Genomic DNA, 23,405 nt, shown 5'->3' with positions numbered 1-23,405 from the left:
GGGGTGAAGTATACATGATCTTCTCCAGCTCTCAATAATCAAAGTCTTCAAACACCACTTTCTGTCCATCCAGCCACCCAGTCACTTCCTTTCTCATCCCCTTTCCAGCACACACATACCACGTCTCAGCCTGCACATCCTGTACATCGCTTTTCGCCATCCTCCTCTCCACCACATCCGCCTGCGCCTTGATCTCATCTCTCATCGTAGCAAGCTCACCCTCTACAGCCCGGCCAGTCAAAAACACCTTCGCACACTTCCCCAGCCCAGGATACCGCTTAAATGTATCCAGCACCAACCCCACATCCTCCCCCCTCACCGCCCACAGCACCATGAACCCGCCGTTTTGTAAATCCAGCCCACCGATTTGACCGAACAGCGGCGTAACACCCACACCCCCAGCCACAAACACGTTTCTCGCCTCTCCAGCCCTAGCACTCACGACTTTAAACTCCCCTCCCACCCCCAAAACACCCACCTCCAGCCCCGCCCGCTCATTCTGCTGGAACAGAAACTTAGTCACAGCCCCGACCTTTCTGATGGTAATCTCAAACTCCTTCTCTTTCCCCCCGTCTCCTGCAGTAGGAGTCGAAGAAATCGTAAACGTCCTAACGAAATCATCGTTCAAACTCGCCGGATCCTCATCCCGCATATGCTCATATCCCACATCGAGCTCTTGACTGAAATCAAGCGCGATCCATTGGCCAGCGCGGTATGTGAGGCCGCCATTGACGGAGAAAGTGAAGCGCGCGATGGAGGGTGTGAGGATCTCTTTTTTTGTGAGAAGGGCTGTTTGGCGCGTGGAGCGGGAAGAGGAGGAGGAGGTGCTGGATAGGGCGGCGCGGACATTGCCTTCGGTAGCTAGTGTGCGGACGAGTGGGTTGTACGGACTTGGTGTCTTCTTCGTGCCGCGAAATGGTAAACCGGTTTTTACGTACCGGCATTCCTCAATCGTGATCTTAACGGCTAAGTTGCTGCCTGGAAGGAGGGCGGAGGCGTCTGTGCCGGCTAGGATGGAGGTTGTGCCTGTTATATACACAACATCTCCGGTCTCGTAGTCTGGAAACACAAGCCCGATTTTCGGGTCTAGCATCAGGTTGCCGAGGGATTGGTAGAGCCGATTCCCAGAGTATTCGGGGTAAGCTAGGGCGGTCGGGGAGACGATTCTGACGAATCCCGGTGGGCCGCCCCGGTGGTTGACGTCCATGTCGTCTTCTGTGCTGGTGGAGAGGAAAAACATGTCGGATTTGGATATCAGCGTTTTGCCTTCTTCGGATAACGATGAGCCTTGCGATACGAGATCTGGGTCTAAAAGCGCGGGTCGGATCTCGTATTGGTTGAGGTACTTTGGGCAGTTTCCTAGGCTTTGTTCGATCTTGGTGACGAGTTGGAGTTGGGGTTGTTCCCTGTTTTCCTTGCCTTCTACTTCGACGTCGACGTCTTTGATCGTTCCTGCGACCATACGTCCGGCGGTTTTGACTCTCTTCCTCGTCATCAGGTCGATTGCTAGGCCTGCTACTAACTTCCCACCGTCTTTTGCCTGAGTCGTCTCGCCTTTCTCATTCTCGCCCATGAGCGCTTGCACAACAGGATCATGCCTGCCGTCGACAAGAGTGCGCGTACCGATGAAACCTCCACCAAGCGGCTCTGAGAAACCAGGTTCGCCACCCCATAGTGTCGTCCAAGGCCGATCCTGTGCATCTAGAGTCCCGAATGCGAGCAGAGGAGCGCGTTGGAACATGAACGCTGCTTGTGGTGTGAGCATGGCTGATGTTGGGTTGTCTTGAGGCGGAATGCGGAGGAGGCGGTGCATCTTCTCCTCGCCCTCGTTCCAGGGCATGCCTATCGAGAAAGACATGTTGATAGCTTGTGGAGTGAACCTGAGGGAGGTCTTCGTGGTGTGTAGTCAGTTGATCGATGTCTTTTGTCCGAGCTCTGGGTTATGTAGCTTGTACTGCTAGGAAGAATTATTGGGCGTCATGCTCTGGCGAAGAGGCTCATCTATTGATGTTGATGCCGTCGGCATCCATTCTAATAACGCTTTGCATCGACTTGTTGAGGTGTCATCCGCAGGGCGCATTGGTGGTGATGCCGCGGCATGTCGCCATCGGCGGCATCTGAATAGTAATGGTTAAGGTCGGCCTTACATGCGGGGGAAGGGAAGCTAGCCCGAACTAGTGGGGAGGCCTTAGAAGAAGGACGTACCACGCTTATGAAGCATGACCGGCATCGAATAACGCATCAATCACGAGCACCTGTGGGATCTGGTGCCGCTGTCTTGCCGCTCAGTCAACAGTTCTCTGATCCAAGTATTGTGCCACGTTAGCCTAGGGAAAAACTGAGCACCCTAAAGCCTACATTAAGGTAAAAACATATAAATTAGGTAGCCTAAGGTTAACGTAGGCTCTAGGGTGTTTAGTTTTTCTATTGTATGAGGTGGTGCATGGATTCACCAACAACCTACCACCTAACTATACTCCCCCACAACCATCTCCGCAGCCCTCTCCGCAATCCCATAAACAAGCGTCTGCAAATGCGCACTCGGCAAAAGAGGAATAACACTCGCATCCACCACCCTCAACCCCTTAGTACCATAGACCTTCAACTCCGCATCCACAACACCGCCATCCTTCTCCGGCAGCAGCGCAGCAGTACCAATAGGATGATAAATACTCAACGTATTCGCCAGCGCATATTTGCGCCAATCCGCATCTGTCTGCACAGCACTGCCCGGTTCGTACTCATTTGTCCAGACCTCGCTCATGGGCGCGGTGGAAGCGATCTTACGCAGGTATTTAGCGAGGTTTGTGGCGGCTTCGAGGTCGTAGGGGTGGGAGAGGTAGTTTGGGTTGATGAGCGGTTTGTCGCTGATGTTAAGGGAGGAGATGTGGACGTTTCCTTTGCTCAAGGGGTGTTGAACCACGCCGATTAGTGCGAATGTGCCGATGCCGAATTGGGTGGAGTTGGCGGCGGGGTAGCCTTTCAGACCGGTGTAGCCGTCTGAGAAGATGACTTCCAGTTGAGGTACCTTTGTGCTGAGAGCGGGGGAGAAGTATGATTTCTTCAACTTGTCGGTTGCGGAAGTTAGGCTCGCGTCGCTGTCAACGAGGTTGCGGAGCGCAGATGCAGTGGAGTTGCTGACGGTGCCCCAGGGGAAGTATGCGTAGCCGCTGGCGGTGTAGTCGTAAAGTGAGACCTCATCCGCGTTGTAGAGGGCTAGCTCAGCGGCTGCGCGGGTGGCGTTCTTGAGGACGTCGAAGGAAGGGTATTCGGGCTTCAACTGGTAGGAGATCTGGATGCGAATGTGGTCTTGGAGGTTCTCGCCAACCGAAGGTAGATGCTTAACGACGGGAATACCGAGCTTCTTGAGGAGAGTAGAGTTGCCGACACCGGAGTGTTCCAGAAGACCAGGAGTTTGGAACGATCCAGCCGAGAGAATGACCTCTTTTCGCGCGGTGATTGTGGTACCGTCTTCCAGGGTGACACCGACGGCAGTCTTTCCTTTGAAGTTGATCTTCGCCACACGCGTGTCTAGCTTCAAGACCAGGTTATCCTTGGCGAGTTTGAGGTATTCTGGGGCGTAAGAGCGAGTGTAGTTGGGGCTGACGTTGCTAGGTTGGGTCGAGACGCCGATGGGGTTACCGTTTAGACTCTCTCGGTTTGTCGCCAAGCCGAGGCTGTTCATGGTAGGATACCACGAGGACTGGTGACGGGGAAAGATCCTGTTGATGAGCGTGCGGATGGGCCCCGTTGTGCCGACTCCCTCGGTGCCGTATGCCGGCGACGGTAGGAATGTCTCGCACTTCAACATCGCAGCGTACAAGTTCTTCCAGTTCCATCCTTTGTTGCCGAGCTGCTTCTCCCATGCGTCAAGTTCGTACTCGGAAGTTCTGTCCCATGTCATGAGATTGAGAGCAGAGGATCCTCCGAGGACTTTGCCACGGTTCTGCGCAAAGACGCGGTTGTTGGCGCCGGGTTGCGCAATGGTGGTGAAGTTCCAGTCATATTTGCCACCAAGAGTTGATCCCTTTCTTCCTGGTACGCTGATACCTGGTTCCTGGCGGCCATCGGGTCCAGCTTCTATGACAAGGACGTTGAGATCTGGGAGTCCAAGACTGATGCGTGAAGCGACGGCGAGGCCTGCAGTTCCACCTCCAATTACAATCTATATCGTCTGTTAGATCATCTTCGGAGTCGGGATGGAATCTCACCTCATATAAGAAAAAGACTGAACAGGTCTGCAGACTACATTGACCCAAAATCTTGCAAAGTAGGTGACCCAACGATAACGTAGGCTCCAGGCTGTTCAGTTTTTTTCATGTATGAGGTGATCTGTTGGCTTCGATTGGCAACGTACAAAGTCATAAGAGCTGGCATTAACCGCTCCCTTTGCCTCCCGCTCGACAACTGCGGCACTACTATACTCCAACAGCGCAAACGCCAGCAAAGTGGATGCCTGTAACTTCATAATCGCGTCCCGTGGAAAAGCAGCGCTCTCTCAAAAGAACGAATAGCCGATACAAGACTCGGAGACCGGTAAATCACCGCCCTGGAGCATACCAGAGGAATATAAATTGCTTGTCAGCGCTACTGAACTAGGAAAAGCATGCTAGCGACATCGAGATCTTGGGCCGAGATCCAAGATTCCATATGCAGGTGCGGGCCTGATATCGTGTATCCATTTTATCCGATGCGAGACGGGACAGGGGACGGGCATAGCAGCCACTCGAACGCCGTCTACCGGGAAGTCGATCATGAATAATCCAGATGTCTCTTAGAAGCTATCAGTCAATGCCTCCTGATGCGCTCGAGGCGGTGCGGTCGCAATGGCTGGCGTAGTAGCTACGTTGGAAACAGTTCCAACAGGTTGTGGCCTCCGGGGACATGGTGAAGAATCCTTCGACTACTCAGCCGCAATGTGGGTCCGGGAGTTGATGAACGGGAACTAGAGACTTTTTTGTATGACAGTGCATGAAGCGCGAGCCGTATTCCATACTGGTGGCAATGGTCCTTGGGCGTAGGACGCAGGACACATCCAACGCTGTCATCAACGCTACTTTCCGTTAATCCGAACGTGCGCGAGCGGTAGAAGTACGTGTAGCAGGAACGTGGTGAAGATGCAATCAGCCGTTAATGAAATCATAGTCAAAAGCTGTAGAACATTGAAACGCCCAAGTGGGCAGGCACGCTAGTCGGGTGCCTGATGTCCTATGAGCAGGGGCGAACAAGGCTATCCTCACACTACACACCGCAACTACTCTCCAACCTGTTCCTACGCCTCTCTGAAAGAATTGTAACTCTCCCACATGTCTTTCGTCCAAAAGGTGCCATCTCGGCCCCACCGCCGCAACACGAGAAACTTGAGCTGCCCAGACCAGCCAGCTGGACCCCTAGTTTAGTCAAAACTCCGCGTCTCAACATGGACATGACGGAAATGCGAACTTTGCTCATCCACTAACGCCTCTACTATTATTATCTCCTACATACCGCAGTCGTCCCTACAGCGCCAAACAGCACATTGCATATTCGCTCACCATGGCACCGCGCAAGACGCGGGTGAAGCCTACAGCGTACCCATTCCTAGCCTTCCACATCATACGATGCGCACAACTACTTTCGTCCTTAGTAGTAGCGAGCATCATGTTCTACTTTCTACGTGAATTGGCACATGATGGGTATAGGTTGCCGTGGACGTTTATCTTGGTGAGTCCCTTCCTCACTTCATCCTGGCTATTTACCTGCTACATGTACCCAGCGCAATACTAATTCCCACCCAGCTAATGACTGTATCCCTCCTCACCCTCGCGGCACTCACAACCACGATCGTCCTACACTTCCGCCACGGCCTATCCGCGTCCCTCAACATCGCTCTCAACAGCGTCCTCACGCTCCTCTGGACTGTGTCCTTCGCTTTGCTCGCGTGGTGGTGTTCGGGCACATTGGCACACGTTTGCGACGCCGACAGCTGGGAGTCCGACACCGGGGTTAGCGTGTGCAGGATGTACAAGGCGCTGTTCAGCTTTGCGCTGCTAGGATTTGTGGCAACCGGGTGCGCGTTGGCACTGGATGTCAAGGTTATGAGGGGCGCGAGGACGAGGGGCGTGTTTCAGCAATTGGATGTGCTGAATGGAGGGGAAGCGAAGAGAGATGAAGAGGACACAGGAAGGGACATCAACCCGAATCCCATCGCTGCGCGGGCGCAACGAGGCAGGGGTGGAGACGGATACGCGCTGCCAGAGGAGCAGTTTGAGTACAACGACATTGGATATCACGGGGCAGCGGGCGAGGTCGGGCAAAGCAGGATATAAACCGCGTAGCCACGCCAACCTAGGAAAAACCTGAACAGCCTGGAGCCTACATTGGCGCTGGGTTACCGCCTTTGCAAGCTTTTGGCTTAATGTAGCCTGCAGACCTGTTCAGTTTTTTTCTTGTGTGAGGTGTAGCAATGCCATAAAGGATAATCCCATCTACTCAAACGCTATCTCAACGCCGCCCAAATGCTGGCCTGAAGCCGGGTATCACAGTGCAAGAAAACTAGAAAACGTCGTCCATGATGACATCTCTGCTCATGGCTGCCGTCGCGGCATGCTCAGTACCAACATCCGCATCCATGGACATGGACGGAGCTTCGCGCGCGGAAATCTCGTCTTCGACAAAGACACCCAGGCCACCGAATGCTTCGCGTAGTGTCCGACTGCAGTAGTCTTGCAAGCTGTGTCCTCCCACCAGATGCGCCGGATCTCGCTTCATACGCGCGTACCAGTCCACCTCGTAGCTGTCCTGCAGGACGTAGTATTGCGGCGCGATGGTGTAGCCGCCGAACGGGTCAAAGGGTGCTTCGACGGGCGGCGCGACGCGCTTCTTCAGTCCGCGGATTGCGAAACCGGGGTCTACGTCGTCTTTGATGCCGGTGCTCTTGTTGCGGGCGGCGGCTTCTAATTCGGCTTTTTGGAGGGCTTCGAATTTCTTTAGTTTTGCCCAGGTCGCGTCTACGTCGATGTTGAGGATGAGGTTCCAGTTGATTTCTTCGACTTGCTCGAGGTAGTCGTTGTAGTCGCGGAGGGACTCGAAGTCGTCTTCTGTTTTGTTCATGCTGTAGATTGTTAGCCAGACGTCGTTGTTATGCGTCAATAGCACCTACATCTTCATGACCTTCTTCCTGAGATCCACCTCCCGCTCAACCTTCAGATCCTCAAACGTCGCCCTCCGAAAGTTCCGATAAGCCAGCGTCTTTGCGCATCCAGCAACAGGACATATACTGTTGCCCTTGCCAAAGAGCCGATCCACGCAGGTATCGCACATTTTGTGGTAGCATATCGGGTTGATCTTGAACTGCATGTTGGAGTTGAGGAAGCGCGACGACCTGCATACGGGGCAAGAGTCTGATGCATCGTCAGCGAAGGAACGTGGGGGGTGTGACTGCTGTAAAGACAAGTTGTAGAGGGTTTTGGAGAGAGACGCACCGCCATCTGGCTTGGACGCGTCGGCGCCGCGCGCGGATTTCGACATGGCGGGTATGAGGCGGAGGCGAGGGAGCTGCGAGGATGGGACCGAGGGATCTTGAGGTTTGGTGCTGACTCAGCGGGTGGAAGTCGCTGGTCTTTCTATGAGATCGGGAGCATGTCTGGAAGTCAATAGAAATGTAGACGATGGGATTATCACTGATTGTGAGGCCAGGAACAGCTCCTGTCTGACAGACAACATACCGACGATCTGTATGCATGGCTTGCATGGTTTCCCTTGTGGGGCCTGACGCCAAGACCGACGCTTTTTATCGTACACAAAATTCCTTCACCTTTCCTTCCGCTCCAACCCACTCACCACATCAGCAAAAATGGCAGCCTCAACACAGAGCGCCCTAGAGGAGATTGAGCGCCGCCGTGTGCAGCTGCAGCAAAATGTCGATAAGCTGCGCAAAGCCCTCTCCCACTGGACGACCTGGGAGGCTGAGTATGAGGCGCTCAAGGAAGAGATCCAAGGCGCCAGCGACCCTTCACCCTCGCAGATACGTGAGATGGCACACGACCTCGACCTTACCCTGCTGGACCACAAGGAAGTCGAGGAGCTGCTCTGCAAGAACTCGCCCAAGGAACGCACTGCTAACCAAGTTATTGACATGATCTCTAGACGCATTGACTATGTTCGGACGAGCAGTGCTACTATCGAAAAGAACCTTGATGCTACCGAGAAGAAGCTTGCTGGTGTCGATGTTCTGTTGGAGCCGGGTATGGATAATGAAGAGGGCGAGCCGATGATGGACATTGAGGAAGAACTCGATGACGACGGCAACGAAGTCTCGAGCTCCGTGAATCAGACGGGCAAGGCTGCGGCTGAGCTTGTTGAGGTCCTGCGCAAGGCGGGTGTCCAGAAGGCGGAGCTGGAGAAGAAGAACGCAGAGGCGCAGGAGGCTTCTCCAGATACGTCGTCCACGTCTGCGCCACCTTCACACACCACACCGGAGTCGAAACCTACTCTGTCCTCCGAAAACATCCCCGCAACATCCTCATCCCAATCTTCAGACTCAGAGTCTATCAAGAAGTCAGTGTCTTTCGCCGAGGAGGTCGACGTCGAACCCACCCCGAAAGCTACACCACAACCTGCACAACCTGACCACGAAGCAAAATTCTCTGTCGATGAGGAGCTCACGCAGGACGACTACGAGAGCTTGGCCAACGCCATTATACCAGACGACGAGTCTGTAGAGGAAGCCGAGCTGAGACGGCAAATGCTTCAGTATGGCATGTCGGAAGTCGGACAGATTGTCGCTGAACTCGATCTGGACCAGCCTATTGCGTCATACTCTGACGAAGAGGATGATGACGACTATGGCGACTACGACACTGAGGATGACGAAGAGGAAGACGAGTATGGCCGCAGCACCAAGCCTGTCATCACCGAGGACTATCGCAAACAGATGATGGAACTTGAGAAGAAGCTGGGCGCTCGCATGCTTGAGAATGTAGGGCCTGAGTCGAGCAAGCCATCGCTCGAAGACCACATTGGAGACATCCGCACCATGAAAGTGAAGAGCGACGATCAGTTCGATGAGTCCATGGCTTCTCCTGCGACAATGCCGGCGCCGGCTGATACAAAGGAGTCGAAGAAGAAGGGAGTGCGCTTTGCCGACGACCTGGACATATCTGAAGCGCCAAAGCCAGTACAAGAACCAGCTGGAGCCGCGCGGTTACCTATTAGATCGACAACGACCATATCCGATACCATTGTCGAGCGGTCTGCAATTCCTGCAGCTCCGATAGAGCCACCCAAACCCGCCAAGGTGTCCAGGTTCAAGAGTGCCCGCGCTGCGACGAACACTCCTCCCCAGATGCTGCCAACACCTCCGGTCCCAGAAGCGTCGCCTGTGCCAAGTGGCCCAGCTGGACGAACACTAGCCACTACCATTACCGAGCACGCCCCTCTACCCTCAGAGCCCCAGGCACCTGATGAGTTTGATCCAGTTCTCTTGGACCGCGAGATCAAAGCAGAGTATCACAAGGCACGCAATCGCTTCATCCAGCGACAAGGCGGATTCAAGGCAACCGAAGAGGACGAAGAAAGTCCCATCGTAGAAGAACGAGATGGCAAGACCAAAAAGGTGAGCCGTTTCATGGCGGCTAGACTCAAGGCCGAGGGTATGTAATATTCCCGTATAACGTCGCCACCACGTTCTCATCGTCGTTCCCTTTCTACACTTTCACCACCGACCCTTGTGAGGGTCACGCGTGCATGCCTAACGGCACAGCGCAAAGCCGAAAGGCTTTGTCAACGGAACAATTCATGTCCGTGGGAGATACTATTACCATGTATCATGACCACATTACATTGCTTCCAAGATTGAAACAAGCGGTACCACTAGACTCGCCGGGCCAAATACTATGCCTACTCGAGGTTCATATGCTCCGTACATATCTCGTATTACCAGTATTGGTATGAATGAAAAATGCTACAAATCGACTTTATGACTTTGATGTGAGTGAACACGTGAAATTGATCAGAACCATCGTGAGTGACGCTTGCCGTTCAAATGTAAGAGGGGTCGCTACCTCGTCCTGCATACGTCAGGCGGGGGATCATGCATGGTGGGGCAACGTCTTGAGGCGACTGTAAATTTTTGGTCAACGCCGCCGCCATCATGACCTCCGACTCTGGCTCCTCCACGCACTCCGATTCGCTGCCTGCTGCTCTGCATCTCCCCTCGCCGTTTGCAGACACGGGCAAAGAGACTGCCCACCTCGCCTTTGCACCCATAGCGCTGGCGCAATACCACAACATAGTCGAAAAACTGGCCTCCAACAACGTCTACCGCATTCTCCGCGCACCCGGGCCCATTCGTGTATGGGTCTACCGATCGCTACTCGCCGAGCACCAACTGTGGAATGACTGGGACCGCCGCGCGCCATCACCGCCCGACGTGAAGCCTGAGACGGAGCCCCAAATGGCCGAAGGCAGCATCAACGACACGGAGAGCGTGGGCGACTCGGAGCGGCCCGAGAGCTCGTCCGGCATGACCGCGCGACCCTACCTCACCCGACTACGCCTCGCGCTCGCGCCCTATACCGTTCATTTCCACAACCCGGGCTATGTCCGGGACGATACACTGCGCATGCTAGAGCGCGACGTGGTGAAGAAGACGCTGGAAGAGTCGCGGAAGAGCCTCGAGTTGCGCGAAGAACTCGGCCTCTCGTGGGAGTTCTGGGACGATCTCGCGGGCGTGCTCAAAGCCGCTATCCCCTCGCTCGAACGCCGCTGTTTCGCTGCGCCGGATCCTGCTGCGCCTGAATATGAGGGTCTGTCGGGCCCGCTTATCGCAAGCTATTCGCCGAGTCTGCTGAGGGATTTGGAACGGCTGAATCAGCTTGTGTGCATTGCAAGGAATGTGCAGGTACATGGCGAGAGGGTGCAGAATTTGAGTGCGGACAGGCTCTTTGACAAGGACATTTTTGCATTGATCACTGTCTGTGTACGCGTTACGGCGCGGGGCTATGATGGCGAGGCTGGAACCCAGGACGAAGACAAATGGCAGGGCGTTATTAATGCCTATAAAAAGCTGCTCATCACTTGTTTGCAGTTCCTGAACAATCTTATTGCGCGGAACGAGCAGCGGAAGCTGATGCTTTGGATCGAACTGTTCGACAGCCACCTCGACAATGAACTACCCAACTTTGCCGACATGAAGTACAAAATGGACGAATTTCCACAACAAGATCAAGGCCCGCCACCAGAAGAGCAACCTCTGCCAACTCATGCCGCGCGAAGTCTGGACGCGTTCAAGATTCCTCAACAGCCTGCGTCCTCGCCATTCCTGCTCTACATCGGCGAGACTGGCAACGACGTCAAGAAGGCCCTGATACATCATGGTGTCAAGGCGGGCGCAAACGAGATTGCTGCCGAATGCAGGCGGAGGTGGCAGACCATGGGCGAAGAGGAGAAGAACGTAAGTTACGTCTGTCCTATGACCTGATTCCTGCTAACACCTTCAGAAATGGAACATGCTGTATGCAGACGTCGTGGCTAGATATCGCGATCAGATCACCCAAACCAGCACCTACCGCAAAGTCGTGGATCAGCATGCCAAGAACGAAGAGAGTGTACAGGCGCTGGCGAAAAGCATCAACCAACTCCAAGTGGAGGTCGACAGGATGCGGTCATCCATCACAGCTCTCCCTGGCGACGAGTCCAACAGCGAGCAACCATCCCAACCCACAGCGGAGAAGCAATCCCCGAAACCAGCATTGGATGACTCGTTACTAGATCCCAGCATCAAACGGTCTCCCCCGGCAGGTGAGATCGATTTCCGTGTGACATACCCGCCATCCTTCGGTGCGGAGATACTCCAAAATGGCAAAGAAGATCTGCTTAAGCGGCTGGAGCCAGACCCCGACCGTCCATCAGGGCTAATCAGTGACGTAGCGTCTCCTACCTCTCCTCCGCCAGAGGATGACGATGACAATGATGACGACTACGATGACATACCTGGTGATGAAGGCCGAGGGTTGCTCACAGATGTTCCGCTTATTCTGGGTCCTACTGAGATTGAGGTTCTACCTATGATCATCATGGCTGGAATCGTTGAGCCTACGGAGGGACAGCCTGGTCATCATTCCGATCCGACTGTTTTCAGCAGTGTCAGGAGCATGCATGGGGTTCGGTGTCATTTGCTTCTTGCGCAGGACAATGGCCGGAATCTGCTGCGCGAGTTGTTGATCTTTGTTGCTGCTTGGGATCTGCGCGAGGAAGAGTTGTACTTCAAGTTCATGGTCAAGATCATGGAGGCTATTCTTGCCAATCAGCTACTGCCGTTTGCTTATCACGCCTTTAGAGAGTCTGAGTAAGTATACCCATCGGAAACACGGACTTTGACTAACGTAACGACAGATCCAAGGACATCATCTCTCCGGCTCAGGCAGTCATCATGAAACTTCTCACAAATATCTTCCGCGCCAGACAGGCCCGTGCCCAGCCCACGAAGGGTCATCTCAAGGCGAACCACCCGCAAGTCGACCAAGGCGATGTCCACATGGTCAACTTCTTGCTTACCGAGTTCCGGCGCCATATCATTCCCCAAACGTGCGCCCTCATCTTCCTGCAAGGCCAGATCCGCGCTGGACATGCGCAACCCGAAGACTTCCCTCTTAATCTGTGGGATATGGAACGCATGTACGAGGGCGTATACCAGTACCTAGAGTTCTTCGCTATTCTCACAGAACACGAGACATGGAAGAGAATGCTGAGCAATTGGGAAATCTCTCATGAACTGGTCACCCTATTGAAAGAGTTAGATGCAGCAATACCCAAGGGTCAGCTCTCGCCGCCTCCACTGAGAAATGTCCAGCACGCGCCACCACCTCCAGCCCCAGTAGAGGTCCACATCCCTCCGTCACACCAGCAGCAAGACCAACAACAGCCACCCCAACCCCAACCAGTCGCTGTCGAACGACCGTACGACACCACAGCCGGAGCAGCCGAAGCATACATCCCTCCACCCACCTCACCATCACCCCGACCCTACATGGACGAAGCAGCCGACGAGCCCTCAGACTTCGAGTGGCGCAACCTGAAGAAACTCGCCGTCCTCGTCCTCAGCTCCCTGGTCTGGAAGAACAAGCACGTCCAAGACCAAATACGGCCATTGGGTGGGATTGAGGCGGTGTTGAACTGCTGCTCCTACGACGAACATAACCCTTACATCCGCGAACACGCCATAATGTGTCTTCGCTTCCTTATGGAAGGCAATAAGGAGAATCAAGACCGTATTCACGCGCTGGAAAAGTATAATCAAGATGCCAATGCGAAAGCAAAAGCCCCTGCCGCCCCAGCCGCGACATCAAGCCCACACCCAAATCCGAACCCTGCTGTTCCAGGCGAGAGCAGCGGAAGTGGCAGTGGTAGTGGCAGTGGCAGCACCAACCGATCACCAGTCAACGTCCGCGTCCCCGACGAAGTGCTCGACCAACAAGGGTACGAAACCTACATGGACAAACAAGGCCAGGTCATGCTGAGGAAACGTCAACATGTGCCGCAGTCTTCGGCGTCGCATATGATGCACCAGCAGCAGCAGAATTTGCCGATTCAGAATACGGAGCTGACGATGGGGACAGATAATGGGGGTGGTCAGAATGTGAACAACAACATTACCGCTACCGATAGCACTACCAATAGTACTGACACTGGTACTGGCAATGGCAGTCCAAATAACACCACCACCGCCAATACCACCACCAAAGGCAAAGCCAAGTCAGACTCCGCCCAAGCCGTTTGGGATAACATGCGCGCTACTGCTCTAGGTGGGATTGGGGGTACGATGACGGGTGCAGGGGGTGGTGTGCGCGATCCTAAAGCACTGGAGGAGATGGTTGAGCGCGTTATGCATAATTTGCCGAGGCTGCAGGGCTTGAGGGGTGGGGAGGAGAGGGCGGTGGAGGTGGAGGAGGCGTTGAAGAAGTTGGATAGGGGGTTTGATGGGGGGAGTTAGGGGGGATGGTGTGAGGGGGGGAGGGGGTAGGTGGGTGGGGAATTTATTGTGTATAGGTTTATTACGTGGCGTTACTTCCGGTCATGGTTCAGTGGGGAAAGCAGCTAAGGCTCCTGAACATTTTCCTAGGGATTAGAGCTGTAATGCATCATTCAAAATTTGTTGGTAACGACCTTTACTGTAATCGCGATACCAGTCGCACATCTGGATCCGAGAGCAATGGCACTATCCGTCACACATCCATGATTTTCAGACTGTTCCTGCTCTGTAGTGACCTGGACATCTTCAATGTATGTAGAAACTCAACCTGGTACGGTGACTCGGTGAGAAATTTTCATGTAGAGCGGGACAAATTGATGCGACCAGAGGGAGCTCTCTACGATGAAGTTCTAGGATAATATACCTAGGTAGCCTTCTATGAGCATGCCAACCTAGAGAAAAGCTAAACAGCCTAGAGCCTACGTTAACGCTAGGTACCTACTTTGCAAGGCTTTAGGTGAACGTAGTCTGCAAACCTGTTCAGCTTTTTTCTTGTATGAGATGGGAGGTAGATGTCCGGGTCTTCCCGAGGTCCTTGAATGGGGTGAAGGCGCTCGCGTGGCGCTAATGCACGAACAACCCCGCCACAATCCTTCAGCCTCGCCGCAGCACATCGGTTGTGACACAGCCTTGACCGGACACGAGAATGACCTCAAGCGCTCATCCTCATGGCTTGAGCGTCACTTCATGTACACCACACAATGTCAGGCTTCGGGTTTTCAATCGGTGACATCGTCCTAGTGGGCAACTACGCCTACTCGGTCTACAAGTCGTGTAAGAACGCTGGGGACAACTTCAAGGAGATCACTTCAGATGGTGAGTTCTCTTTCGCTGACGCTAGCACAGTTCGTGCAAATTCTGACGTAGCGCTTGATAGTGGCTTCCCTACGCACACTCCTCCTCGCTCTAGATGATGAATGCAAGAACCCACAGTCTTCGTTCCAGCAGCTTTCCCCCGCGCAGAAAGGCGAGCTCGCTGCGCGCTTGCAAGACTGCAAAGCCGACCTCCGCTCGGTCAAGAAGATACTACATGACTTCCGCTCGCTCGACAAACGCGATGCGCGGTACCGAGATAGGCTCGCTTTCACGACTGGGAAGCAAGCTGCGATACGGGAGAAGATAGCGACGCATAGTGTTCGGCTCCAACAATTACTAAGCGGCATCAATGTCGGTACGCTATCTAGGATTGAGAGGAACACCGATGCCCATCACCTATCGCTCCTGGAAATTCGAGCTAGCCTGGACCGGATCCACATGGACGTGCTTGCAGGCAGGCGTGATGCCGCAACATTCATGAACGCGGAGGATGCGGTCGCGTTGGAAGATGAGGTCCTTGATGACCGAATGACGGAAGTCGATGTTGACGTGTCGTATGAAGTTCATGCCTGGGCGGAAAGAGTACGCACGGAAAGCTTACAACCGTTATCGAGGTCTGGCAATGGGATCGGCTCTGGCGAGGCTGGTCGCACGGTACGCCCAAGCAGAAACAGTCGAAGGATAAGTGGTGTGCAAGAGCCTTCGAATACCCATCGTTCCGGAGACGATAATCGCATACGCCGCAACAGCCGTGTCTCCCCAGGTGATGGCTCTATCATCAATGAGCAGAGTAGTCGTGCTGAGGACAGGCGAGAGTCTCTGGAAGGCCGTAGAGCTCCTGAGGATGGCGTCACTCCGCGTCAAAATTACGCACCCCGCGCACTCCAGGAGTCTCTGGATTCCCCCAGTAGCAGACCCACGGACTCATCCAGGAAGGCTAGGTATCGAAGGGCACTACTTGATCTACGGGATCGCCCATGCTCGCATTCGGAAAGTTACTTATTTCCTGGGGCATGGTACACCTTCGACGAGCAAGAGAAGCGCTGGGTCAAACAAACGCGTTCCTACACTAAGTGGCGCCCAAAGAGGGCATCCAGTGTCCTAGAGTATGTAGATCTGACTCTTGAAGAAGTATTCACTGGGACTGTGAAGTATTTCACGCTTCGACGGAGCACCTCAACGACCGACAATGAAACATCTTTCGAAGACACCAAGATCAATCTGAACATCGGAAAAGGGGCGGTTAATGGAACCAAGTTCAGCTATATTGTCCGAACAAATCCATCTGAGACGCACAAAACGGACGTTGTATTCGAGATCCGACGCGTAAGCTTCCAGGTTCTGATACACAATATCGACATACTAATGCTTTGCAGAAACCACACAAGTTATTCCAGGATGTTTGGGCCAATCTAGCCCACAGAATCCATCTTTCACCAACAGAAAACAAAGAAGGCTGGAAGAGAAAGATACGAAACATCGACGGCGAAACAATATCAGTATACGCGAACGGACCCTTGACTACTGGGCAAATTTTGGCTTTGGATGGCCATGGACTGCCTTACAGCGGACGGCCTAGCAATCGAGGAGTCCTCATATTGCAGATAGGGTATTCGTCCTTTGATGGGGCTGGTCGCAACATTAGCTTGGATCGAATCTCTAGGAGTGAAGATAGACCGCACTTCTGCGCGCAGCTAGACAAGCCGAACGCAGAAGTGGTTGTCTCGACGGAATTCCCTAATAAGTATCATTTGACGGTGATAAAGGCACTGAAGTGACCGACGTTAGACGTCGCCTGAGGCCTCCAGGTTTATCACGTCTAAGGCCAGGCACGTCAACATGATGGATATTCCCAATACCTCGGCGCCAGCGCAGACAAGCACGTATCCAATTAGTAAGGCTCCAGAAGTCCATATATCCATATCACCGCATTATGAACTCACTCAGCACCACCGCGACCTTATTGAAGCTCTACACGCACCCTTATCCCCTCTCGGAGATACTTCACATCATGCAACGTATCCCTCAAACCTGCTCACGGTTTCCCAGGAAATGACAGAATACATTTAAACAAAGCATCGCGAACATAAGGGTCCATCGTCATAGTCAACCTGTCTCTTTCGTATCGATATCGTCGTGGCTTAGGGTGCTCGGCCCCCGGGGTTTCGTTACCCGGACTCGGCAAACCTCCGCTCGTGCAATCTGCATTTTCCCAACACCACACTTATCGGCACCCGCCCTCACTTATCAACATCCGTCGCCGTCGGATGCCATCCGATCGGCTGTCAGATAAAGTACCGACGAATTGCCGATGACAGATAACAGCCGACATAACGCGTATCTACGCGTTGGCGTACGTCGCCGCCGCATGTAGCAGGTACCAAGACCATCGCGTCGTTGATTACTAGGTGGATTGTGGGGTAGTGGAGTCAGGAGTGGAGACGAACGTCGATACGAATGCAACGCAGTGCAAGGTATACGACCGATCTCGGAAGTATAGCATACGTCGGATGTTGGTATATGAGCTTCTACATGGCGTCGCTGGACCTGGCTTCAGCGTTGAGCGAACGCGTCGCGTCAATTCTACATTCCCGCATCGACGCCATCATGGGCCACACTAGCATGGCTCAGCGACTACTCACCAGCTTCGCGCTGCTCACTACCAGCGTCTCTAGCGTTTCTGCAGCATACAACATTTCATCTGCAGTCACGCTTCCCGGCTACGGTACCTTTGTCGGCACCACGGTCTCGCGAACTCTGACAAAGAAGCCTCTACCACGCGCTGTAGACGCCTGGCTCGGTATCGACTATGCTTCCCAGCCTATTGGAGAGGCACGCTTCGCGCCTGTCGGCGCGCCGGAGCCTTTTGACGGCGTTAGAAATGCGAGCAGTTATGGTTACTCGTGTTTCCAGGATCCGGACGAACTCCCATATGAACTGGATGAGGCGTGTTTGAGCATGAATGTTTTCCGGCCGCAGGGTGTTGCGAAAGACGCGGAATTGCCGGTGCTGATCTGGATTCATGGGGGTGGCTTCGTTGCGGGAAGCGCGAGGAGCTTCGATGGTGCTTCTTTCGTGGCTAACTCTAGGGAGCCGCTTGTTGTTGTCACGTTCAACTACAGGGTAAGTATGGCTATCGTTCGTACACGACTCAGACTAATGTCATCCAGGTCAACTCTCTGGGTTTCCTCCCGTCTCCAGTCTTTGAGCGGGAAGGACTTCTCAACCTTGGCCTCCGCGATCAGGAAACCTTGTTCAAATTCGTCCAAAAGTACATCTCTGCTTTTGGAGGCGATGCTTCTCGCGTCACGATTGGAGGTCGCTCAGCTGGTGCGCACTCAGTCGGCATTCATCTTTTCCACAACTACAACAAAACCGAGGGCGCACCGGCGCTCTTCTCGCAGGCTCTTCTCCAGTCCGGCAGTGTGACTGCCCGAGCTTTCCCCAATGCATCGTACCCGTTGTACCAGGAGCAGTTTGCGCAATATCTTAGCTACACAGGGTGCAGTGCAGTAGCCAACAGCACCGATGCCGAGATTCTCGGCTGCCTACGCTCTGTCCCCATCGATGCGATCCAGAACGCCAGCGCTCTGCTGTGGCGCGCTTCAGAATACCCCATCACGTGGCCATTCCAACCCACGCGAGGCGGTCCTCTCCTCGAGCAAGCAGGCTCAACATCCGGAATCAACGAACAATTCTACCGCATCCCGACCATCACCACCAACGTTGTCGACGAAGCAAAGTACTACTCCCCAGGCGACATATCCACCAACGAAGAATTCCTCGCCTTCATCAAGAACCTGATCCCTGGTCTGACCATCGACGATCTCGAGGATCTCGAGGAACTATACCCTGACCCAGCAGACGACATCAACGGCCCTTACGCCCACAGCCCTAATTCCACCCAATACAACCGCATCTCTGCCGCGCTTACCGACTACATGTACGTCTGCGCTGGCCAAGAGACCGCCATGCGTATGTCTGCCGCCTCAGTCCCCGTGTACAAAATGGTCTTTGCCGTAAACAACACATTCCCTACTTGGAAAGGCATACCCCACACCGCCGACACAAAGTACACATGGGCTGAACCCGCCGGTGCAGGTGGCGTGCAGTACCCAGAAGTAGGCAAGGAGTTACTCAATGCGTACTTCTCCGACTTTGTTGCATTGGGCGATCCAAATGCGGGGAATCGGACTGGTGTACCGGTTTGGCCGAAATATGAGGATGGGGGTGAGGGTAGGCCGGGGTTGCAGTTGCGGATGGAGCCGTTTGGCAATAGCAGGGTGGAGGGGGATGCGATCAGGAGGCGTCAATGCGAGTGGTGGAGGGATGAGAGTAGGGCTGCGAGGTTGGAGAAGTAGGTTGATAGAATGGAAGTTGGGTAGTTGACTAGATTCCGCAATGTCCATACAGAAGCAACTCACAAGCTGCGCTTCGCAACGTTATTCCCCTCACATCTCCAAGCTCGGGTTGAGAATTCACGACCACAATGACTGTTGCACTGGAATTGTTCTTCTTCGCATACCGTATCGTCGTTCGCGGATTACCACGCGGGGACGCACCAACCCACGCGCATGCGCCCCGCCCCACATGCGCTAATCGATTGGCGCAATCCCAACCGATTACACCTGCGCGCGCGTTGAACGACATCCGCCTATCCTGCCCACGTGTGACCGTAGCCCTCCTATCTTCCGCTTTGCCACACAATTTAGGAACACACTAAGCTTTTCTCACAGGGCGCGGCGCGGTGATGAAGCTCACGCAAGCTTTTATCAAGCTTTGGCGACTGGGGTATATCCCGCTGCGTGCCGCGCACATGGGATGGATGGATGGCTAGTATGCGTCCGTTCCTGCAGCTTATGGCTAGGGTACGGATTGAGTCTGTCGTTGACGTAGGGGATGGTTGGTTAGCTTGAATAGGGTGGTGATGGGGGGTATATAAGATGGATGGCTTTGGGTGTGGTTGAGGGGTGATGTGTTGGTTTCTTGTTGTCCTTTTGTTCCTACGAAAAGTCACTTTCTATTCGTCACCATGAGCCAATTTCTGGTACTGGGTCTCGCTGCTACAGCTCTGGGTTACCCGGCTGTTAACAAGCACCATCATACTACTCTCGAAAATGCAACCGACTACCTCGTCTCCGTCGGTCCTCGACCATACTACATCATCAGCAACATGACTGATAGCCCATTGAAGCGGAAACTGCAGTCGTGTGAGAATACTCCGGTTTCCATCTCTCCATTCACAATCGGTCACCGCGGTGGAGGAACACTCCAATTCCCAGAAGAGTCGATCCGGTCACAAGATGCTGGTGCGCGGATGGGTGCTGGAATCTTGGAATGCGATGTAGCTTTCACAAGCGATAGGGGATTGGTGTGCAGACACGATCTATGCGATCTACACCGAACCACAGATATCCTGCTCAGGCCCGAATTAGCAGCAAAATGTACCACGCCATTCACACCAGCGAATGCAACGAGTCCCGCGAATGCGTTATGCTGCACATCAGACATCACGATCGATGAATGTACGTCCTCCCCTCCATCTCAACAACCCGAACTCCCAACCTCTACTAACAAAACAAAGTCAGCACCCTCTGCAGCAAACAAGACGGCTTCAACGCCAGCGCCACAACGCCCCTCACCTACCAAGCCGGCACCCCCCTCTGGCGCACAGAACTCTACGACACGTGCGCGCAGACCCTCACCCTGCACCAATACATCGACCTCGTAGACTCCTACCCGGGCTACCGCAACTTCACCCCGGAGTTAAAAACACCACCCGCAGCCGTCCCCATGCCCTTTCTCGGAAACTACACACAGGCTCAATACGCGTCTGACATGATAGCCGCGTTCCGTCTGAAGGGGATAAGTGCGGATCGCGTGTGGCCGCAGAGTTTCTTGTTTGAGGATGTGGTATATTGGATTGATAATGATGAGGAGTTTGGTGCTCAGGCTGTGTATTTGCAGGAATTTGATACGCCGGCTGATCTAGCCGCTGGGTTTGCGAATCTATCCGACGCGCGAGCTGCGGGTGTGAATATCATCGCGCCCTCTCTTCCCATGCTGCTCTCCATCGGCGGGTCGGACAACGCCACCATCGTCGAAAGCGAGTACGCGAAAGCGATTAAAGACAATGGCATGGATATTATCGCTTGGACGTTTGAGCGGAGCGGGCCGTTGGCGAATGTGAAGAGGGATGCGGAGTATTATTTCGCGAGTGTGGCGGATGTGGTGGATTATGATGGGCAGTACTATGAGGTGTTGGATGTGCTGGTTAGGGAGGTGGGGGTTAAGGGGCTATTTACGGATTGGGCGGGGACGGTGAGTTATTTTGCGAGTTGTCTTGGGTTGGAGGGGCCGGTGGGGGGGAGTTATAGGTGATGATAGTAGCGAATGGGGGAGGGGAGAGAAGGAGAGGGAGACGAGTTTGGATTGGACTCTTTCTGAATTACCATGCTTATGATAAGATGATTCTGAAAGGGTACATGTAAATAGAGAAGGATGATAAGCCAGTAATTCAAGACCGAAAAAAAGGTTTGGAAACCTCACTTTTGAACCACAATCTGCGCTCATGCCAGCCAGCGGAATCGAGTACATGCGACCAGCCGTCGGACTCGTAGACCACCCACATCAATTTCTCCCACGAACATACACCACCTGCCCACATTAACCTCCATTCCATCCCTCTCCCTTTCTCACAACCACCTTCTTCAACCCATCTCTACCACGATCGTCAATCCCCCATTCGCCCAATTGCCAAACCCCCATCTCCATCTCGCAAAACTACTACATCTTCACCGCCCATCTCACCACCAACCCAACTCCACCACATCCTCCTATCTACTCGGCAACAACAGCCGAACATATCCCCACAGTCTCGCTTCTAGACCCCCGTGCACTGTTCTTAGCACTGTCTAGCAGGCGTCTAGCTCATGCGTCCGTTCGAAGTACTTGCTTTCTTTCGGTCGCTGCCGTAATAGCGATCGACATGTTCGGCTGTTTTTGCTGTGTGGCGAACGGATAGGCGTACTAGCGGTAGTATTGGGGAAAGAAGGGCGCATACGGTGATTACGGTCGGGCGGGTTCGGGTTTGGATCGGTGATGGATGGCTGGTAGGTGTGGTGGTGATGGGCGAGTCGGAGTGTTTAGTCAGGGACCACGATGTGTTTTTTTGAGAAGCATGTGATCACGTTCATGAAGAAAGAGTCAAATCAATGACACAAGTAAGTTCTTCGTTCTCAACTATACTATCCTATCCTATCATGTCCTCCACTCTCTCAAACAAAAACACCAAGCTAAATCGCACTCTCTCAAAAAAAAAGTAGGTATCGGGGTATCACCAAACTCCAGCTCCACCAGAGAAGTAGGCAGCGAATCGCGCAGCAGAAAGCAAGCGAAAACACAATCGGAGGTGCGCGGCAAGCCGCGTTCAACCAAGTACAAAGTATGGACCTCCGATGCATGAGAAGTATCGCATTCGCATTCGCATAGCAGCGTCCTAATCGCGCGCCTAAAAGGGGGGTATAACAAAACAGAGTCGAACCAACGTAACAAAAGAAAATGTTGGTCGACCACAAGCAAAGGCAAGATTCCAAAGCTCCAGTATTACCCAGTAGTTGTTGATGAATAATCCCACCGAGTTTCGTCAATCGTCGCAGACAAGAGAAAGATAGTGTGATTACAAAGGAGTGTGTGTGGGTAATGAGACGGGAGGATTCGGTAAACCTAGAACGTAGAACAAATGGTCCCGTGGACAAGTCCAGCAGGAAAAGTAAAAAGGGGGTATGATGCAAAGCGCAAACTGAAGGCAGGTACAAGACGTAAACGGACATACATCCTCGTGATATGGGGTTGTTTAGAAAACAATGTAACATGAGAAAAGGGTTTGGGTTGAATCAAAGACATGCGCTGCCAGTCGATGATGGCGAAAAACCGTTAATCTCACGTTCATAGAACGAGGTACCCGACACCAGCCGCGAGCGCAACAACAAGACCGTTGATCTGGAGGGACGAAGCGGCGCCCTCGAATTGAGGGGGCATGGAAGCGGAGGCGCTGGCCATGGGGCCGGAGGCAGTGGGCATGGCCATGCTAGCGGTGGTGTTGCCGGCGGCGTACGAGGGGACGATGGTGGGGTGCGTGGCGGAGATGGTGCTGGTGCTGTTTGCGGCGGTGTAGCCGGCGGCGGGCGAGGAGGACGCGGTGACGGTGTTGACGCGGTAGACGGTCGAGGTGATGTAGACGGTGGCGTCGTACTGGTCTTCCTGGGCGAAGGCGCAGACGAGGAGCGCGAAGAGCGCGATGATGATTTGGGTGAAGGAGCGCATTTTGGTGGTTGGTTTGGTGGTTGGTGGTGAAGGACGGTAGTAGTTGTGGTGGTGGGATATGCGACTGTGAATGCGCAGTGCTTCGATGTCGAATCAGAAGAAGTGAGGGTTGCAAGCTTATGCAGGTGCTAATGAGCTTTGCTCCGGTGATTTGTTTTTGTTTGGAATGCGAGAGAACAGTGTGGATAGTCTTGGACCAAGTGATAGAGAGAGTGAGATATCAAGGATAGTACTTGTCAATGTAATGAGTGTG

The 23,405-nt window shown here is 53.7% G+C and overlaps 10 protein-coding genes across 10 annotated transcripts; 6 read left to right on the top strand and 4 right to left on the bottom strand.

Annotated features, from left to right (window-relative positions):
• Positions 1–31: 31 nt before the first annotated feature.
• J4E83_010462 (uncharacterized protein) lies at positions 32–1,858 on the bottom strand (the record flags this gene model as incomplete). The annotated part of the gene is made up of 1 exon (XM_049337343.1): positions 32–1,858. One exon carries the CDS (start codon positions 1,856–1,858, stop codon positions 32–34), a length of 1,827 nt encoding a protein of 608 aa, XP_049183570.1.
• A 609-nt stretch (positions 1,859–2,467) lies between these two features.
• J4E83_010461 (uncharacterized protein) lies at positions 2,468–4,365 on the bottom strand (the record flags this gene model as incomplete). Its single annotated transcript, XM_049337342.1, has 2 exons — positions 2,468–4,115; positions 4,358–4,365. 2 exons carry the CDS (start codon positions 4,363–4,365, stop codon positions 2,468–2,470), a joined length of 1,656 nt encoding a protein of 551 aa, XP_049183569.1.
• Positions 4,366–5,535: 1,170 nt separating this feature from the next.
• J4E83_010460 (uncharacterized protein) lies at positions 5,536–6,308 on the top strand (the record flags this gene model as incomplete). Its single annotated transcript, XM_049337341.1, has 2 exons — positions 5,536–5,703; positions 5,778–6,308. The coding sequence occupies 2 exons, from the start codon at positions 5,536–5,538 to the stop codon at positions 6,306–6,308; spliced, it is 699 nt and encodes a 232-aa protein (XP_049183568.1).
• A 226-nt stretch (positions 6,309–6,534) lies between these two features.
• On the bottom strand, positions 6,535–7,509 carry J4E83_010459 (uncharacterized protein; the record flags this gene model as incomplete). The annotated part of the gene is made up of 2 exons (XM_049337340.1): positions 6,535–7,093; positions 7,142–7,509. 2 exons carry the CDS (start codon positions 7,507–7,509, stop codon positions 6,535–6,537), a joined length of 927 nt encoding a protein of 308 aa, XP_049183567.1.
• Positions 7,510–7,834: 325 nt separating this feature from the next.
• On the top strand, positions 7,835–9,640 carry J4E83_010458 (uncharacterized protein; the record flags this gene model as incomplete). The annotated part of the gene is made up of 1 exon (XM_049337339.1): positions 7,835–9,640. The coding sequence occupies one exon, from the start codon at positions 7,835–7,837 to the stop codon at positions 9,638–9,640; it is 1,806 nt and encodes a 601-aa protein (XP_049183566.1).
• Positions 9,641–10,132: 492 nt separating this feature from the next.
• On the top strand, positions 10,133–13,972 carry J4E83_010457 (uncharacterized protein; the record flags this gene model as incomplete). The annotated part of the gene is made up of 3 exons (XM_049337338.1): positions 10,133–11,434; positions 11,481–12,328; positions 12,376–13,972. The coding sequence occupies 3 exons, from the start codon at positions 10,133–10,135 to the stop codon at positions 13,970–13,972; spliced, it is 3,747 nt and encodes a 1,248-aa protein (XP_049183565.1).
• A 740-nt stretch (positions 13,973–14,712) lies between these two features.
• On the top strand, positions 14,713–15,512 carry J4E83_010456 (uncharacterized protein; the record flags this gene model as incomplete). The annotated part of the gene is given in 3 exon segments (XM_049337337.1): positions 14,713–14,827; positions 14,922–15,376; positions 15,390–15,512. The coding sequence occupies 3 exon segments, from the start codon at positions 14,713–14,715 to the stop codon at positions 15,510–15,512; spliced, it is 693 nt and encodes a 230-aa protein (XP_049183564.1).
• A 1,772-nt stretch (positions 15,513–17,284) lies between these two features.
• On the top strand, positions 17,285–19,188 carry J4E83_010455 (uncharacterized protein; the record flags this gene model as incomplete). The annotated part of the gene is made up of 2 exons (XM_049337336.1): positions 17,285–17,950; positions 17,998–19,188. The coding sequence occupies 2 exons, from the start codon at positions 17,285–17,287 to the stop codon at positions 19,186–19,188; spliced, it is 1,857 nt and encodes a 618-aa protein (XP_049183563.1).
• A 671-nt stretch (positions 19,189–19,859) lies between these two features.
• Positions 19,860–21,208, top strand: J4E83_010454 (uncharacterized protein; the record flags this gene model as incomplete). The annotated part of the gene is made up of 2 exons (XM_049337335.1): positions 19,860–20,352; positions 20,412–21,208. The coding sequence occupies 2 exons, from the start codon at positions 19,860–19,862 to the stop codon at positions 21,206–21,208; spliced, it is 1,290 nt and encodes a 429-aa protein (XP_049183562.1).
• A 1,566-nt stretch (positions 21,209–22,774) lies between these two features.
• Positions 22,775–23,152, bottom strand: J4E83_010453 (uncharacterized protein; the record flags this gene model as incomplete). Its single annotated transcript, XM_049337334.1, has 1 exon — positions 22,775–23,152. The coding sequence occupies one exon, from the start codon at positions 23,150–23,152 to the stop codon at positions 22,775–22,777; it is 378 nt and encodes a 125-aa protein (XP_049183561.1).
• Between the last annotated feature and the right edge of the window lie 253 nt (positions 23,153–23,405).

Source organism: Alternaria metachromatica (genome assembly GCF_023757995.1).
Source record: "Alternaria metachromatica strain BMP 0045 chromosome Unknown scaffold_45, whole genome shotgun sequence".
Classification (NCBI taxonomy): Eukaryota; Fungi; Ascomycota; class Dothideomycetes; order Pleosporales; family Pleosporaceae; genus Alternaria; species Alternaria metachromatica.
Note: the sequence above shows the minus strand (reverse complement) of the source record. Positions and strands in the feature narration are given on the sequence as shown.